The sequence below is a fragment of the Theropithecus gelada genome, chromosome 13 (genome assembly GCF_003255815.1).
Source record: "Theropithecus gelada isolate Dixy chromosome 13, Tgel_1.0, whole genome shotgun sequence".
Classification (NCBI taxonomy): domain Eukaryota; kingdom Metazoa; phylum Chordata; class Mammalia; order Primates; family Cercopithecidae; genus Theropithecus; species Theropithecus gelada.
Window position 1 is genome coordinate 44573676 of NC_037681.1, and position 18625 is coordinate 44592300.

General features: G+C 35.8%; 1 protein-coding gene across 6 annotated transcripts in view; it reads right to left on the reverse strand.

Annotated features, from left to right (window-relative positions):
- Window positions 1–18625, reverse strand: part of ITSN2 (intersectin 2) — a 155570-nt gene that overhangs the window by 31832 nt on the left and 105113 nt on the right. For 5 of the 6 annotated variants that reach the window (XM_025353792.1, XM_025353789.1, XM_025353786.1 and 2 more), the window contains 6 exons: window positions 18201–18265; window positions 15914–16080; window positions 14201–14246; window positions 13989–14110; window positions 12152–12248; window positions 11482–11673 (listed from right to left, as the gene is read on the reverse strand). In XM_025353792.1, the coding sequence (XP_025209577.1) occupies window positions 11482–11673; window positions 12152–12248; window positions 13989–14110; window positions 14201–14246; window positions 15914–16080; window positions 18201–18265 (689 nt within the window). The remainder of the gene's footprint in view (window positions 1–11481; window positions 11674–12151; window positions 12249–13988; window positions 14111–14200; window positions 14247–15913; window positions 16081–18200; window positions 18266–18625) is intronic. The other variant, XM_025353790.1, reaches the window with a different exon arrangement.

Genomic DNA, 18625 nt, shown 5'->3' on the forward strand with positions numbered 1-18625 from the left:
AGGCCTCATTGAAAAAGATACACAGATGGCAAAAAAGCATATAAAAAGATGCTTTACATCCTATGTCGTTGGGAAAACGCAAATTAAAACAAAAACGAGATACCACTACACACCTGTTAGAATGGCCAGAATCCATAACACTGACACCATCAAATGCTGGCAAAGATGTGGAACAACAGGAACTTTCATTCATTGCCGGCGGGAATGCAAAATGGTACAGCCACTTTGGAAGACAGTTTGCCATTTACAAAACTAAACATACTCTTAAACTATCTGATCCAGCAGCAATCACACACTTTGGTACTGACCCAAAGGAAATGAAAACTTACGTCCACACAAAAGCCTGCACACAGATATTTATAACAGCTTCATTCAGAATTGCCAAAACTTGGAAGGAATCACGGCATCTTTCAGTGAGTGGATAAACGGGGTACACCCAGACAATGAAATATTATTTAGCACTGAAACGAAAGGATCAAGCCATGAAAAGATATGGAGGAAACTTACATGCCTATTACTAAGTGAAAGAAGCCAATCTGAAAAGGCTGCGTACTGTATGATTCCAATCATATCATATTCTGGGAAGGGCAAAACTATGGAGACAGTAAAAAGATCAGTGGTTGCCAGGGGATGCAGGGAGAGAGAGCTGACCAGGTAGAGCACAGAGGATTTTTAGGGTAGTGAAAATACTCTGTATGATACTGTGATGGTAGCTATACGTCATTACTCATTTGTACAATCCCACAGAATGCACAGCACCAAGACTGAACCTTAATGTAAACTACAGACTTTGATAATGACATGATGTAGGTGCATCAATTGTAACAAATGCACTGCTCCGGTGGGGGTGTTGTTAATGGGGGAGGCTATGCTTGTGTCAGGGCAAGGGACATATGGGATATCTCTGTGCCTTCCTCTCAATTATGCTGTGAACCTAAAACTACTCTAAAAAATAAACTATTTTAAGAAAGTGATTATGAAGACAAGTAATTTTAAAACGGGCAAAGGATCTGAATAGACGTATCTCCAAAGAAGGTATACAAATGGCCAATAAGCACATGAAAAAATGCCCAATATCATTAGTCATCAGGGAAATACACATCAAAACCACAATGAGATGTCACTTTATGCCCACTGGATGGCTATAATAGAAGTCAGATAATAAGAAGTGCTGGGGAGGATGTGGAGTAACAGAAAGCCCTGTACACTGCTGGTGGAAATAGAACATGGTGCAGCCAGTGAGGCAGGTCCTCAACAAATTAAATATAGATTTACCATTTGATCTGGGAATTCTACTCCTAGATATCTATCCATAAGAAACACGGACATATGTTCACACAAAAACTTGTATACAAATGTTCACAGCAGTATTATTCACAATAGCCAAATGGTTGAAACAACCCAAATGTCCATTAACTAATGAATGGATAAACAAAACATGGTATATACACACAATGGGATATTAATTTGGCCATAAAAAGGAATAATGTACAGCTATATGCTACTACATGGATGAACCCTGAGAACATTATGCTAGGTGAAATAAGCCAATCACAAAATGCTACACATTTTATGATTCCATACATACGAAATGTTCAGAATAGACAAACATGGAAACAAGATTAGTGCCTGTTTAGGGCTGGAGGTTGGAGGGGGCTTGGGGAAATGGGGATGATAGCTAAATTGTACAGAGATTCATTCTGAGGTGATACAAATGTTTTACAAGTGATTGTGGAAATGGTTGGACAACTTTGTGAATATACTAAAAACCACTAATTGCATGGCAAGTGAATTATATCTCAATGAAGCTATTACCAAAAAAAGTGATTAAGTTCAGTTTTATCCTTCTGGATACTATTGTCATAGAGTCTTGTCCTTGCTTATTATGTTCAGTCTTTGACTCTTCTCTGTGTGTCCTTTTTACACAGAGAAAACCCTATGCAAACTCTGATTTTTCCTTTTTCCTTTTTTTTGGTCATAGGGTCTCATTCTGTCACTCAGACTGGAGTGCAGTGGTGTGATCTCAGCTCACTGCAGTCTCGACCTCCCAGGTTCAATTGACCTGCCTGCCTCAGCCTCCTGAGTAGCTGGGACTACAGGAGTGCAGCAGCACCACTCCCAGCTATCTATCTATCTATCATCTTTCTTTCTTTCTTTCCCTCCCTCCCTTCCTTCTTCCTTTCTTCCTTTAGTTTTTTTTTTGTAGAGACAGGTTTCACCATGTTGCTTAGGCTGGTCTCAAACTCCTAGGCTCAGGGTAATCACCTACCTTGGCCTCTCAAAGTACTGGGATTACAGGCATGAGCCACCATCCTGCTTTCATTTCACTGGTATGAGTAACGGTTGTACTCCCGAAGTTCATTATTAGGGGATGGTGGCACACTAGTGTAGAGGCTAACAGCGTCGACTTGGGAGCCAGACCATGGACTACCTCTACCACTTACTAGCTGTGGAACCCTGGACAAATAATTGAATGTTTGAATTTCTGTATCTCAAAAAAGAAAACAATGAAGAGGTAATACATTCAAGGACCTTAGAAAAGTACGTAGACTAAGAAGTCCTCAAAAAAGAGCACTTTTCCTCTTTTTACTGGTGCGAGAGATGGTTGCAGAGCCAGAATTTCATTTTTTTTTTTTTTAATCGTGAAAATAGCACAACAATCTCTTTCTCATATAACCTGTTTCCCGTCTTTGGGTTCCTTTCACTATCCAACCCTTAACTGCTGATCTTCTTGGAGGTCTGATCTTCTTCCCAAGTAATCTCATCTACTTTCACTGGTTCCACAACTACCCATATGTATGTCATTCCACCAGGTGGTGTACATCTGATGTTGTCTATCTTATCTGACCACCTGCTTGACAATTTCAATGTGGACATCCCATAGGTGCTCCAAACTCCTCCTCTTCCCCCAACTCTAATTCTTCACTGCAGTTGGTGGCACCATTATCACACCCTGTCCCTCAAGACACAAATCTGGAAATAACTGACTTCCACCTACACTCATATCCCATCAATCCTCAGTTCCTGCCAATTTTCCCTCAGAACTGTTTCATCATTTTTTTCTCCACCTTGGATTCGTATCAGAATCATCTGGGAGGCTTTGAAAGACCCCATGATCAGGCCGAATTTCAATCCATTTAAATTAGGACCCCAGCGACTATAGATTTTTAAAGTTTCCCAAGTGATTCCAACATACAGCTGAGCTAGAGAATTTCCGACTCAGCCCTTGGCCTGCCTCTCAAGCCTCAACTTTCACAGTTCCTGGCTCTGTTATTTCCATTCTAACAATACTGAAATGCTTACGACGACACTTCCCCACTTCCCCACCATGCCGTTTCTTGTCTTTATCATACACTCCACCATCCTACCCACTGAATCTGGCTTATTGCTACTTATCTTATGGACCTGGCAGTTGCCTCCTCCAGCAAGTCTCTCGTTCACCAATCTGTGGTTGAATTTGGTATTCCTTCTATGCAGTCCTTGAGTGCCTGGTAAATATCTATCACTGTGCTGAATATGCTGTTTTATAATTATCTCCATATGGGCCTAATCCCCTCAAAGAACTATGTACCACCTAAGATGATGGCCACTTGACACTCAGTTTTGTATCTCCAGCACCTGCTTGGCCTTATGTAAACACTTAATACAAGTTAGTTAAATAACTTTCCAGAGATGAGGAAAGGCTTTTTGGAAACAGGTTGGCTGTGCTAGATGTTGATGGATGGACTGGATTTAGATCCGTATCTTTCTTTCCACCCAAGGGCTTATATAACCACCAACACGATTAACTTTAACACTGCTTAACTTTGATGCCTCCAAGCATGCACTGCTGCTTCTTTTACATAAACTCTTATTTTGTACTAAAGGTCTTACTCTACATTTGCAATGAGTATTCATTTGTAAGTTCCATCAATCTTTTTAGAAAAAAGTTGCAGTAAAAATTATGAAAACACAATAGTCTATTATTAGCCTAGATTATGTTTTCCTTACTTTTGTGAGCAACAACATATTAAAATCAAACTTTATTTCACTTTTGAGATACATATGATTATCTCCAAACAAATTCTTTTCATCTTGACCACTTAAACATTTCTTTTGCCCCCTATGATATAAAACAATTTGCTGGCCTGTACTCATGAGACTACATTAAGGAAAAAGAGACATTCCAAAGACATTTAATCATGACTAAATAAAAACCATTAAAAGTAAGTTTTAAAGAATGTTTCAAAAGAAATACACAATACAACTAATATAGTTTGTGTTCTTTTAATAAACACACTTGCATAGTTATATTACAATTTTGTAAAAATAAAAACAGATTATCTCATGCCAAGCGTGCCCAGCATTTGCACAATCTCAATACCTTTAATACTATAGTTTTCAAGACACACAAAATAAAATTTTAAGGCAAAAACAGCACTTTGCAACAATTTAATAATTTATTACATTACAGTAGCATCACAGCAGCATTCAATAATGCCACTTTAGGCAAGTCTTTCAGTATTTCCATTATAGATTCTGCTTACAAGAATTCGTAAATTGGTAAAAGTCACTCTAAGAAAACTTGGCAAATAAAGCTTTGGACTGGAATTGGCATTTCTTTCTCTACTTTTCCTTCCCCCAGTTTCTTTCTTTTAAACTACAGTATTTATATTTTTAAATGTTTTATTTCAAAACATTTATGTATCAGTTACATTTTTAATAGTTATATTATTTTAAAATTAAGATAAAGTTTTAGAGAAACTATATTATGGATAGGGCTGATTTACATTTTCAAATTTTCTAAAAATCAGCTTTGGTTTTAGAACTGATTCTTTTCATTTCTGGAAAACCTAAAAGGTTTAATCAAATAATTTAAATGTGATTATTATATATTGCAATTTGGTATTTTGATTCTTTACCTCCTACAGAAATTCAAATTCATTCAGTTGAACTCACATTTTAAAATTCTATGTTTCTGATGAACTCTAACCTTCTAATGTTGCCTTCTAAGAAAATTGAAAGCTGCCTTATACTGAATGAGGAAGAGAACAAATACTTGGCTGAATGAGGTATTGCAAAAGACTGCATGCACTTTTAAGAAAGACTTAGTTATTATGTCATATGATTTCCATTCTTTTTAGCTTTTTCTTAAATATATGACAAAATGTCATACGATTTCCATTTTTTTTAGCTTTTTCTTAAATATATGACAAAATACCTACACAAAGAGTGGTTTTTCAGTTGATATAGTAAATTTATTTTCCAGACTGACATTCAGCTTAAAAATGCCAGTATATGATTTAATCCATAGGTACCTGATGAACACATTATTTTCAGATTGGTTACAGATCCCAAATGCTATCTGAAGGTCATTCCTAGTAATTTATATTTATCAGTGTAAAAGTGAAGTGATTTGCACTATAAAAATACCTTTGAAATAATTCATCAATGTATTAGATAAACTCAGTTTCAGAATTATAAAGAAAAAACGTTAGACCAAAATAATGTGGCTAATTAACAGTGGTATGATTTCTACCCCGAGGGTTTAAAAATGGATTTGAAGTAACTGTCTTTGAACTCAAAAGAATGCAAAAGCAGCAAGTTCAGAAAATAAAAGGCAAGAACAGGTAATTAATACAATTTGAAAGAGTCAGTTGAATTCACAAGGACCCAATCTTTGCACTCTTTCAGTGAATGCAGGCAAATCTGTTATTCCATCTGTAAAATGATATTATTGCTTTCCTATTAATGTCATATTTATAAAAGTATCATGAGGATGCCAAATGCTAAAAATAGAGGTGGTCTAGTAACTAGAAATTGCCACCCTAGGGAGCACACATACGTATCTCCCTACAGCCTAATAATGTGATGTATTTTGAAACACAGACATTAGAACTTTATGAAGTTTTAACTGTCAATTCTTTCCCAAGCATCATAGAGTTATGATTTAGGCAATGTATGACTGAAATAATTCATTCATAATGTATAGGCACATTAACATAAATATTGCACAAAATATGCCTCTAACTGAAACTGAGAGGTATAAAAACATATTTCACTCTTTGTAAATAACTTTGTGAGGAAATATGACTCTGTGATTGTATATACACTTTTCCTGATACTCTGACATTCACAAACAGTAGATTGCACTGCAGTTTGTAAACATTTTAAGTTGTAAAAACTTCTCCTTGATTTTCAAATATAGTATAATACTGTCTACTAAAACTCCTTTTTGTTTCAACTAAGTACTCTCACATATATTAGTTTATAATAATGTTTGTTATTATTTTTTAAAGTGTTTTCCATTCAAGGAAAAGAAGTAAATTTCTATGTCAAAGTAGCCAATGTGGTTGAAGAACAGGCATTAGCCAGAGAAGTCTGAGCCTCAAAGAAGCTCCATGAACACAGAGGAATGCCAGGTGTTACATAGCTTTCCTTCACTCTAATTCATTCTTGACTAGAGCCTGCATGTCTGCTTCCGGGACATTTAAACTCTTAAAGGATTTCTTATGATCTTTACTAAATACATGAAGAAGAATGTCGACCAGTGCCCTTTTGTATACTGGGACATGTAGTCACCTGATTAAAACAGGTAACAATGAACTCTGACTTTAAAATGGCTGTAGATATAAATGCTCTAAGCTAGGAAAGGTTTTTCACATCTCACAGTCAACGATGGGAGTCTTTCATTCCTCAAAAATAATCCCTTTTTAGGTCATTGAAAGAGAATACAAACGCTGCAGCACATGATGCAGTATCTTCATCAGCCCAGAGCACATAAAGATTCTAAGGGAACGACCATAGGACAAGGCTCATTCTTGGGACTGAAACAAATGAAACACTCTATTCTGCACATGCCTGCCAGAGCAGGCCACTTTCCTCTTCTCTGAGATTTAAAAAGCTCCCCCAAAATGTTGTTATTCCCATCCTGAATACACAGAAAACAGGGCATGGCTGTTTCCGGTTCTTGGCCTTTAAACAAATCTAAATGTCAGTACTCATAGTGGCATATTACAAAGTAATAAACAGTGTGCACTTGAGGGCAAACCACATATTGAGCGAATTAAGAGCTCACTGTGATTAGGATTAAACATAATAGCAGAACATAAGCAAATTTTATCTGAATTCTGTAAATGAATACACATGTTGCAATAACATTAAAAAAGCATGGCAGCCTATTACAAACCAGTAAGAATAGTTTGTGCAAATAGTGGGTCTTTGTGTGTTTGAACTCCCACCACATAAGGGCAAACTCAATATGCATGCTAATGACCTACAATTATCAAATTAAAAAAGAAGAAAAATGCTAAAGATGCCAGAGTGAACAGCAGGGAAAGCCACACAAAGACCCACTATCCTTTAACTTTTTACAAATAAATTTAAACTATAAGTTAGAAACACAAAAAAATAATCACAAGTGGCTCTAACATTCAAACGAAGTAAACGAATTGTGTAGGAGATATGTGATCAGGGCTGCCTGCCCTGCCTCCACGCTAGAGTGAAACTTGGATAGTGGGTCTCTGGGGTGCTTTCACAACTGGAAGACAACATTGGGTCCTAAAAAAAGAAAATGAGGAATAAAATGAACATAATGCAAATTAGGTGGGTGAGATAAAATTTGACTAGTAACAACATGCAACATCAACTAAACAAATTTGAACTGTTAAAATTCTCTATTTTAAAAAAAGTTCTAATTATGTAAAAAATGAAAAATAATACTTATAAGGGCCAAAGAAACACAAATGGTAATCTGTAATTCAACTAGCTTTCATTGACTATTACAAGGACTACAAACAGATGGTTCATTTATAAAAATCCGGGTAGGTACGACAAGGATCTCATATCTATTCCTGACTTTAAGGATTAAACATTTTCTGAACCATATCCTATTAAAATTATAGGTTAATATAAATAATGTGAGTGAAATTCATAGCTACCACCAACATAATTAACATTATTCTTCATCTTCTTTGAAAAAGCAATTATGACTCTTCAATTTCTGATAAATTACTTCAAATAAACAAAATCGGTACTCCTCACTTTCCTAGATAATTTAAACAGTTGTTTTATAGAAACAATAAACCATCTCAGAGGAATTTCTTTGGAAGTTATCCTTAGAATTACAGAATTGAGAGCCCTTTTATTCCAGGATGGATGACAAGCCTTTAGCCATTCATTTAGGCAAAACAGTAAAGTATTCAGTTTTTAGATCTGATTAAACTAAAAAAAAAACCCCACATACACCAGCCAGAAACAAGGTAATAGGTAAGTTACTGCTAATAACTTTATAACAAAGAGAAATTTGAAACTACTCTTATTTTAAAATAACCTCTTGAACATTTTGTTTTCCCAGCTGTCAGTATGTAAAATGACCAAGAAAATAATAAGTTCCTCCTTGCATCCCCAACATTTGCCATTCCAGCAAACCATTACTACTTATCCTTCATGTACCAGCTCAAATATCTTCTGTTACATCTTTCACAACATGCCGTCTTTCTCCATAAAGATTTAGGGGGTCTTTTTCCAAAACATATTTGTATAAATATTCATTACAGCAACTGTTATATTTATCTGAATGTTGTTCCCCACTAACCTCTAAAGCTACTTCAGAGAATGGATTGTCTTTTCTTGTTTGTATTCCCAGTACTCCTAGTCGGTACAGAGTAGACACTCAAATAATACCAAATGATGAATTTCTTAAATGAACAGTGGGAAGAATGTTAACATAAAATCCAAAAACCCCATAAAAAAGTAAAATCTGAAGCACATAGGAGCTATAAAATCATTGTGTAGGTCAATAATGACTGAAAGACAATTACTCTTTTTCTTCTTATTTTAATCTTTCAATATTTCCTTGTTTGTTTGCTTTGAGACAGGATCTCATTCTGTCACCCAGGCTGGAGTACAGTGGCATGACCATGGCTTACTGCAGCCTCCCACCTCAGCCTCCCAGGCTGCTGGGACTATAGGCATGTGCCACCATACTCAGCTAATTTTTTAAAAATTTTCTGTGGAGATGAGGTCTCCCTATATTGACAATCAAACAATCTTCCTGCCTCAGCCTCCCAAAGTGTTGGGATTACAGGTGTGCGCCACTGTGCCCAGCCCTGCTACTTCCATGTTTTATTTCAGGGAGGGCTTGCATTACAGTTGGTTGTCTTCTAGAGGTGCGCTGTCTAACACAGTAGCCATAGGCCACAAGTGGCTTTTCAGCTTAAAATTAAAGTTAAATTAAATTAAAAATTGAGTTTCTCAGTCATATTAGCCACACTCCAAACAATCAAGTGACTAGTGGCCACTGTATTGGAGAGTGGAGATACAGACTATTTTCTGTATTGCATAAAATTCTACTGGATAGCGTCGTTTAGACTGGATATCTCTCTCATCTACAGGTGGACTAAGGCTCTGCCAGTTCTACCCATACTAAAATAGTAAACGAAGCATTCTCTGGGCAAAAGTAATTTCCATGACAAATGTGTCCTTGAATAACTAATAACTAACAGATGATATCAATCTATTTTCTGTCTCATTAGTATATTAAACTTTTACTGACAACCAGAAACTATGCTGCTTCTTTTTGGAATAAAAAATTGTCACTGAACTCTCTGGGAAAGTTACTTTCCAAGGAGATTGTTACTGCCTTGAACTAGTAGATTTCTTCAGAGTAATTTTCAAATTATCTGCAGAGGGGAAACTGAAAGGACCTTCATAAAATAGGCAGGGGAAAAGTATAAGACATGGGGCCACAGTCCTGTCCTTCCTTTCAAATGGCTTTTGTCTGTTCTTTATATTCCCTATTATATGAGACTTAATTGGAAAAAGTGTTTCAAACAACAACAACATATTTGAAAAACCTAACTTTAGTTCATAGATGCTATAAAAACCAAATGTACTGACACACTGGCATGCCTTCAGGGATCACTAGCCAAAAATCTTCCAAACCCAGTAGGTCTGAAAAGTATTTTCCATTCTCAACACCAAGAAAGATGCCACAGCTAATTAGATAAACTGGTTTCTAAGTAATCACTGTGAACTGCCAAACCATCAGCAGAGCTTAAAAATGATCATTTATTAGGCAACCCAAGTTACAATTTTCTTCATCACTTCTGAAATCCTGTAATATTTTTGGGAATATTCAAATCACAAAAAAACTGGATTCCTCCCATCTCCAAGTTGGGAAACTTAGTTGCTTTATCTAAAGGGAAGGTTTCTCCCAGGGTCAGAACTATCTTTATAAGCTCTAAAGTGAAAATAATGCACAAAATTATAGATATGGTATATATTCATAATCCTTATACTGAATCATAAGTGTATCTCAGTTTTGTTTGGGTTACCATTTATATATTCTCAGCAACTGAATTTAAATGAAAGGCTAAGTATTTTACATTTCATAAGACATATATCATGAGATATTTTAAAAATAAAACTAAAAATCAAAGAGTGGGAAAAAGTGACAATCGTTTCATAAAGGTAAAAAGTTATTTCCAAGTACTATTTATTTCCTAACTTATTACTAATGCTGTATTTATTGTCAACCAAAAGAATGGCTAGGTAAATACCAGAGAGATGATTTTATATAATACCAAACTTCACACTTCGAGATCTGGACCCCTGTTCTGAAAATAATGAAATAGACCTTGATTTATACATCCCTTGTGGAAAAAGGTGGCTATCTAAAGAATCACCTGACAAGAATTTTGCAACAGTCATAAATATTTAAGTTTTAATTTTCTTCCAACATGGATGATATGTAAACAGCGAGAAATAAATGAGACGGTTGGAAATTTAACGGCTTCTGTACGCTAAAAGAGTAATTTTGAATAGGTGAATAGGGTAATTGCTACCTACTTTTTTTTTTCTCCTTGAGACAGGGTTTCTCTCTGTTGCCCAGGCCGGAGTGCAGTGTGTGTGATCATGACTTACTGCAGCCTTGACCTCCCGGGTTCAAGAGATCCTCCCACCTCAGACTCCCAAGTAGCTGAGACTACAAGCATGTGCCACCACAGCCAGCTAATTTTGGTATTTTTTGTCGACACGGGGTTTCGCCATGTTGCCTAGGCTAGTCTCCAACTCCTGGGCTTAAGGAATCTTGCACACCATGGCCTCCCAAAGTGCTGGGATTATGGGTGTGAGTCACTGTGCCCAGCCACTAGCGACTTTTTATTAAACCAAAAAAGAACATGGGACACTGAAAAAGAGGAAGATAGTGAAAAGAAGCTGCAGTATCGATGGCAGTCATACCAAAGGACTCGTAGGAAAAATTATATATTCTTTCAGATTAAGTCTAATACTAAGGTCTGGAGCTAGCAAGTATTTAAAATAAAGCTGTATAACTTCTGACCTTGTAAAAAGTTTCCTTTTGTTTCTTCTCACTTTAAACACTAATCTACATTTGCTGTGAATGCTGAGTTTAGGATCTAATCCAGAAAAGGAATAAATGCAGTGCTGTATATTAAAGTTTCATACTAGGTGAGAGGTAAATAATTTAATATTACTCACACTGTTGACTTGGATCTGAGTCTGTCGTCATCTTAACGTAGTTTGAAGGAAAGAGACCAGTCACCCCATTGATCTCTCCTTGCCACCAATCAGGATCATCCTTGTTCATAACATTAATGAGTTGTCCCTTGGAGAAACTGAGCTCATCTTCATTATTGGCTGCATAGTCATACATAGCAATCACCTGACATACTATCACAAGAATAACAAAATAACACATTAAACAAATTAATTATTTATTCAAGGGTCAATCATTTGAAATCTCCCTAGGATTTAAATTATTTTAATATTAAATATTAAAATTAGGCTAAAATTTCCCTTGAACTGCTCTCTTTCTCACCCTCCTTCCCCTATTCCTGGTCTTACAAAAACAAGAACTTCCCAACTACAGTTAACAATGCAAGTGAAGTATTTCACTTTAAGTATGATGGTGTAACAATTACACATTGAAAGATTTCAAGGAGTTGAAGTGGTTCAAGTATCAGTGAATAAGCTGGCTGTTCCTACACTGAACTTTTCAGAAAGAAAATTCTCAGTGGCATGTTACTTTTAAGCAGACGTAAAGAAAGAACACATTTTTAATGTTTTTCAAAGAGTGAGCTAATCTAAGAAGTTGCTGAGTTTTAACAAACTCCTCTAAAATGAAATACAAATTAACCCACTTCCATACCAGGATGAAAGGCAGGTGTGGCTCTTTCACTACTTGGACCCAAAAGTTTAACATGACTGGCAGGAAACCATCCTTTCTGTCGCTTTTTTCCTCTGGCCTATAAAATTAGCAAAAGAAATATACAATTGAAAGATGAGATTAAAAACAATCATTGAGACATAACTTAAAAATTAGAAAAACCATAAATGTGTAGTAAATAATTTAATCTTGCCTAAACAGAGGTCTGGTCTTTGCCCTCAGCTCCTTGGAAGTAATCTCTAAATCCTTAGACTATCCTGACTGGTAAGAGTGTCTTAGTTTACCTGTGGGTGCTGGGCCATGCCAAATCTAACAAGGCGATGTCTGGTGGGTGCTTTGGGTCATGCAGTATCAGCTCTACCTTGGTAGGGGATGGAGACTGATTTCAGCCAAATGGGCAATCAACTATATCTATGTGAGGAACCCCAGTCAAAACTCTGGACACCAAGGCTTTGCTAATTGGCAATACTCTGTGTGTATTGTCACACATCATTGCCAGGAAGAGTTAATACTGTTCACAACTCCACCAGGAGAGGACAACTGGAAGCTCTGTTTTTGGAACTCTACTGCACTCTGCCCCATGTGTCTCTCAACTTGGCTGTAACTTGGCAATAAACTGTAACATGAGTGTAACAGCTGTAGTGAGTTCTGTAAAGTCCTTCTAGTGAATTACAGAAATTGAGAGCAGTCTTGGAGACCCCCAAGCTTGGAATTGGTTTCAGATATGAGCATGGTCTTGGGGGCCTCAAACTCAGCATTAGCCTTTCAACTCAACATTAAACAACCAGAAGACACACTAAAACACACATCTCAAAATGCTGCTGAAAACGGCATCTGCAGAAGTCTATGTGGAGGTCTTTCAGACTCAGAGTTCTCTGAGTATTTCACAAAAATATTTATATTCTAAAAAGACATTTCTAGAGTTCTCCTAATAAGTTCAAGTCAACCCTTAAAATGGTGCAGCCGACTACAAATACTTCTTGGAGCTTTGTTAATAATTAATCAGGAGGTCATAAGTAAAATTTGTAAAGAGTCATGTTTCCCACTTAGTTCAGTCCATCTTCAAAGTAAATCAGAAGGTGGAATTTCAGGGGGTTATTCAAGAAGGTATTACATTTGAGCCCCCATTTTTCTTTAGGAATCCTAAGACTCCCGATTTGCAAGAATGAAGCTATGTTTATCCTCCATATTACAATTATATATCACTCATAAAAATATAGTTATTATATCTCTTGTCATCTTTCAATCCCTCAAATGCTTTTTAGTTTTAACTAGTAAGGAAATTTTAGAAGTCAGAGAAGAACCCTTTTCCTGTATCAAAACACATGCAATAACTGTTAATATTTTAGGGAAAAAACCAGGTTCATCTATGTCCATATTGTTTTTCCTTGCACTGCTGTTTCAAAAACCTAAGACCACTAGCGGACAGACCAATTAGTAGTATTTTCTCAGCACCACCTAGATCATGTCTTTCTCCGAGAGGCTATACTGCAAGCCTGGGACTATCCCAGGGAAAGATGATGATGTGCTTTCCTTTAAGAACCTGATCTTTAAATTATAAAGGAATGCATTATTGGAAAACAATTATGTCTTTGGAGAAAATTATTCCTTAAATTGTTACTTATAATATCAACTCAACTGTACTAAAAATGTACACGTAAAAGACTAAAGGAAATATAACGCAGTAAAATATTGATAATGATTACCTCTAAGTGGAATGATTATGGGTGATCTAAAAATTTTTATTAATTTTATCTTTTTTATGGAACATGCAGTACTTTTATAATAAAATTTATAGATGCTATTTAATGAAGATTACCTGTAACTCTCCTTGCCACCACCCACTTGTATTTTTCTTTAGAATTAATATTAACTGTCCTGGTGCAAGGCTAAGTTGTTCAGAACCAGAAGCAACATATGCTGAAGTTACCTGAGCAATCTCTGAAAAGAAGACAAACAAGAAACTATGAATTCAAGATTGCAACAGAGCAAACACTTTAGTAATTTTTTTAAGATCATTACTATACATACCAGGTTTTTTATTTGATGCTCCAGACTTGCTAGCACTCCCAAAACTCTACAAGGAAAAGATACCATATTGTTTTATTATTTCCAACAATCCAGAAGTAAAAGTACAAAGGTTAATGGGAATTAGAGATTTCAAATTCCCAGCATTCCTTTTTCTTTAAATGAAGATGAAAATGACAATGAACCTCATGCAGTATTAACAAATAAGTGAAAAATCCAACACTTATGAGGAGATCTGGTCTGCTAATGTAAAACATTATATACAAGTGGCTGATGTCGTCAACCACTGACTCAAAAGGAAGAGCTTGTTTTCTGAAACTTAAATATTAAACATGACCCTCCAGGCCAAATGCACCCCATTCATCAATGGTGTTAGCACCAATGCCCACTATGCACAACACATGTGTCCTGGATATGTCAAGGTATATGTTATTTTGCTCCTGCTTTCTCTAAGGGATCCTGACTTATCTATGGATCTTGATGAACAGGAGACAATGTTTTTATTTTTATTTATTTATTTTACCATGCTCCCCCCAAAACTGACTGAATCTGACCTAAGAACAAAAAACCTCTATCCTGTGTAGCAACTATTACTTCTGTTTCACTTTGAAGGATAAACTGGCCCAATCACATTTCCTCTTCATAGGAATTTGAACAACAAAAGGGATGGGATTAAAAAGAATTTTGTTCTGTCAGTGAACACAGCTGCAGTACAAGTATTAAGCAGAGTGGATAGTAGTTAAAAGCCAACGTTTTCTGAGTACTGTGTAACAGACACTGCTCTAAGAGGTTCCATATGTTCTGCTATTTAATTTTCACAATAACATTATTAAGTATGATTATCTCCATTTTACAGAGAAGGAAACTGAGGCACAGAAAGGTACAGTAACTTGTCCAAGGTCACTGAGCCTCTAAGTGGTACAGCTGAGAGTCAACCCAGGTAGTCTGATTCTACTACACCAATGGCTCTCAGCATGTGGTTTTTAGAACCTGGAAATAGTCCTTGAGCCTCTTTCAGGGGTCCGTGGGATAAAAACTATTTTCATAAAAATACTAAGACATTATTTGTCTTCTTCATTGTGTTGACATTTACAATTGTGGGTAAAATCATTGGTGCTTTAGTGTGAATCACGGCAGTGGCACCGAATGACACTGAAGTAGTGTTCTTCACTGCCATGCACTCCAACTAAAACAAAGCCAGTTTCACTTAACAATGTCTTTAATGAAGCAGCAAAAATTTTATTAAATCTTAACCTTCAAGTCCATACCTTTTAAAAATTCTGTGTGAGTAAACAGAAGTGTGCCTAAAACATCTGTGCTGCATACTAAAGTATGACGGTTGTCTGAAGGAAAGCATTTGTGTGACTAAATTGTGCACTCAACTAAGTTTTTCATGGAACAACATTTTTACTTCAAAGAACCGATAGAAAAACTATTTAGCCTTGGGATTTAGCAAACAAAAATGAAGTAAGCCTGGTCCCTTCAAGGAAAACAGCTGACAGAATTTTTTGCCAATGATAAAATTCAAGATTTCCAGGGCAAATTAAAATTTTAGAAAATTTGTACATACCACTGATCAAAACCATAAACATGATCTCTGTTTTAAGCATAAATCTTGATTAACAAGAACGGGTTGATCTTATTTTTAATACCAAAATAATTTAAGTATAAACCTGATTAACCAGATGGGTTGGTTTTATTTTAATACCAAAATACCTCTTGATCCTTTGGTTTGACATAGTTTGATGGAAAAATTCCACTTCTATCTCCAATACTTCCTGTCCACCACTCTCCATCTTTCTGGGTCACCAATATTTCTTCACCTTCTGTGAAAGTCAAATCTCCAGGTTCCACACTTGAATATGGATAAAGTGCAATATATTCTGTAGGGAATAAAGTAAAAAAAAGCAGATTCTGGTTTTAAGATTACAGAAGTGAAAAAGAAATTAGGTTATTCTCCAAGACATGGTATAAGTTTGCTGTGAAAGACCTTGTGCCTTCAGGAAACCTAATATAAAAAGATGTAAAGGACGAAGCAATTATTTAATAATTCCTTAGAAAAAAGGTATTTAACTTAACATAAAACTTTAGAGTTTCTTTTATTCTCAATTGTTTTATTTTTTATCACAAAGAATTACCCAAAACTACAAACAGATATTAGTATCTCTATAGATAAAGACACCCAGGCTTAATGTTATTTAGATAATGGAGTCAAGATAGGAAAATATATTTTTTAACATTTTTATACAAGAACATTTTAATCTGCTACATTATTTTCTCTTTAATTCTTTTAAGTACACAGTTATGGAAATACTCAATATCCAGAAGACAGCGGTACTAGAAGCCAAGTTCTATCATGATGACCCAGCTTCTAGCACAGTACTTGACTTGGAGTAGATGCTCGATAAATGTTAACAAATGACCTCGGCTGGGCGCAGTGGCTCACACTTGTAATTCTAGCACTTTGGGTGGCCGAGGCGGGAGGATCACCAGGTCAGGAGATCGAGACCATCCTGGCTAACACGATGAAACCCCATCGCTACTAAAAATACAAAAAATTAGCCAGGCGTGGTGGCGAGTGCCTGTAATCCCAGCCACTGGGAGGCTGAGGCAGGAGAATGGCGTGAACCCAGGAGGCAGAGCTTGCAGTGAGCCCAGACCGCACCACTGCACTCCTGCCTGGGCAACAGGGCGAGACTCCGTCTCAAAAAAACAAAAAAAAACCAAAAAAAACAAAACAAATGACCTCGAGGGAAATATCTAAATTTTTATATTGCCTTTGATTTTTGTTTCTGTGATTGTTACTACTTAGAAGGAACAGTTGGTGACTTGGTTTTCTAAGCCTTTTTCTTTCTTTCTAGTTTTATTTATATTTGCCAACATGGAATTTGATCTTAATATCATAAACTGGAGATGATCAGAAACACCATTTGCAACCAATTATTTACTATTGGCATTCCCAGTATTACTCAATTAATTTAACAAAATTCAAAGTGATTACAAGGTTTAGGTACGCTGCAATAAAAGTAGGGTCCTTTCCAACATGCTCCTCACTACTTTCCTATGCTCATCTCAGAGCACTCATTCCACAGTACACCTATGATTCAGCTTCACTGGTGACATGTGGTTCCCCCGTTCCTTGACTCACTCCATTCCCTCTGTCTAGAAGTGCATTCTCCTCTGTCACTATGCTAGATCCTACTCATTGTTTAGGATGATGCAATACTGCCATCTCTGTGGATTCATATGTCCTACTCTAAATTAGTTTTATTCGCTCATTAAAGAATTTATCACAATTGTATGCTCCATTCTATTGTGAGCACTTTGGAAACTTTCATTCATCCTTGTACTTTCCAGGCTTTACCACAGAATCTTCAACATAATAGATACTGAATTTTGTTCAATTTAACATCAAACTGATATTTTTAGCAAAACATAAAATGTACCTCAGCTATTCAACTAACTTCATAATGGACTTATACACTTCATTTATAAATTTATGTAACTATTAAATAAAAATATCATCTGAAATTAGGGTGATCTTTCATTTTTCCTCACATTAACAAAGTCAAAATAATTTATTAAACAACCCAAAGGGATATAGAAAAAAATTCTTTGCAATATTTATGATAAAGTATACCTTGGTACTCCTTAATGATTCATATGGTATAATTAAAATTTATAAGCAACTAAATGTACTGAAATGTCCTTACCTCCTAAACATCTATAATCAATAATTGCAACACTTATTATTTATGATGTTATTCATCAAACCAATCTATGCTGAATTTTCATAGCACTGCCTTTCTAAAGTGCCAAGCATTTTCATTCATGTTTTTTCTATATTCTCAATATTCACGTGAAATAGATAGGGGCAGATTTTCCTAATCTCACTTTAATACTGAGGACACAGAAATGGGGAGAATAGCAACTATGTGAAGTCAGGTAGTTAGTCAAGAGCTAAATTGATTACCATCTAATTTACAAATTGCCAAAAGCTTACCTTCTCCAACTAAATAGGCTGCCGAGGTAGGTTTCTTATTTATAGCTGCATACAAAGCTTCTGGTCTACCAAATATATAAACAAAAAACAATAAAACAAACAAATACAAGCAAAAATAAGACAGGTGATTTGATGCACAGGTTTTAGTAGTGCATTTTTTAGGGCTTTCTCAAATTAATCTAAATACAGTCTCAGTACACAGAACTGGGAAGACTTATACAGAACATCCTGCAGGATTAAGAACAGCCTAATTATACACTTCTACATTCTAAAATATATTTTTAAAATTTCAATATGATTTATAAATAGTTTTTCAAATGTGAAATATTTCGCCTTTCTAAAGAAACTTAAAAGACACCCACAAATTGGTAAGTGGTAAGCACATATAGGGCTTAGTTTAGTGTAGGAAAAAAACAAGGGCAATA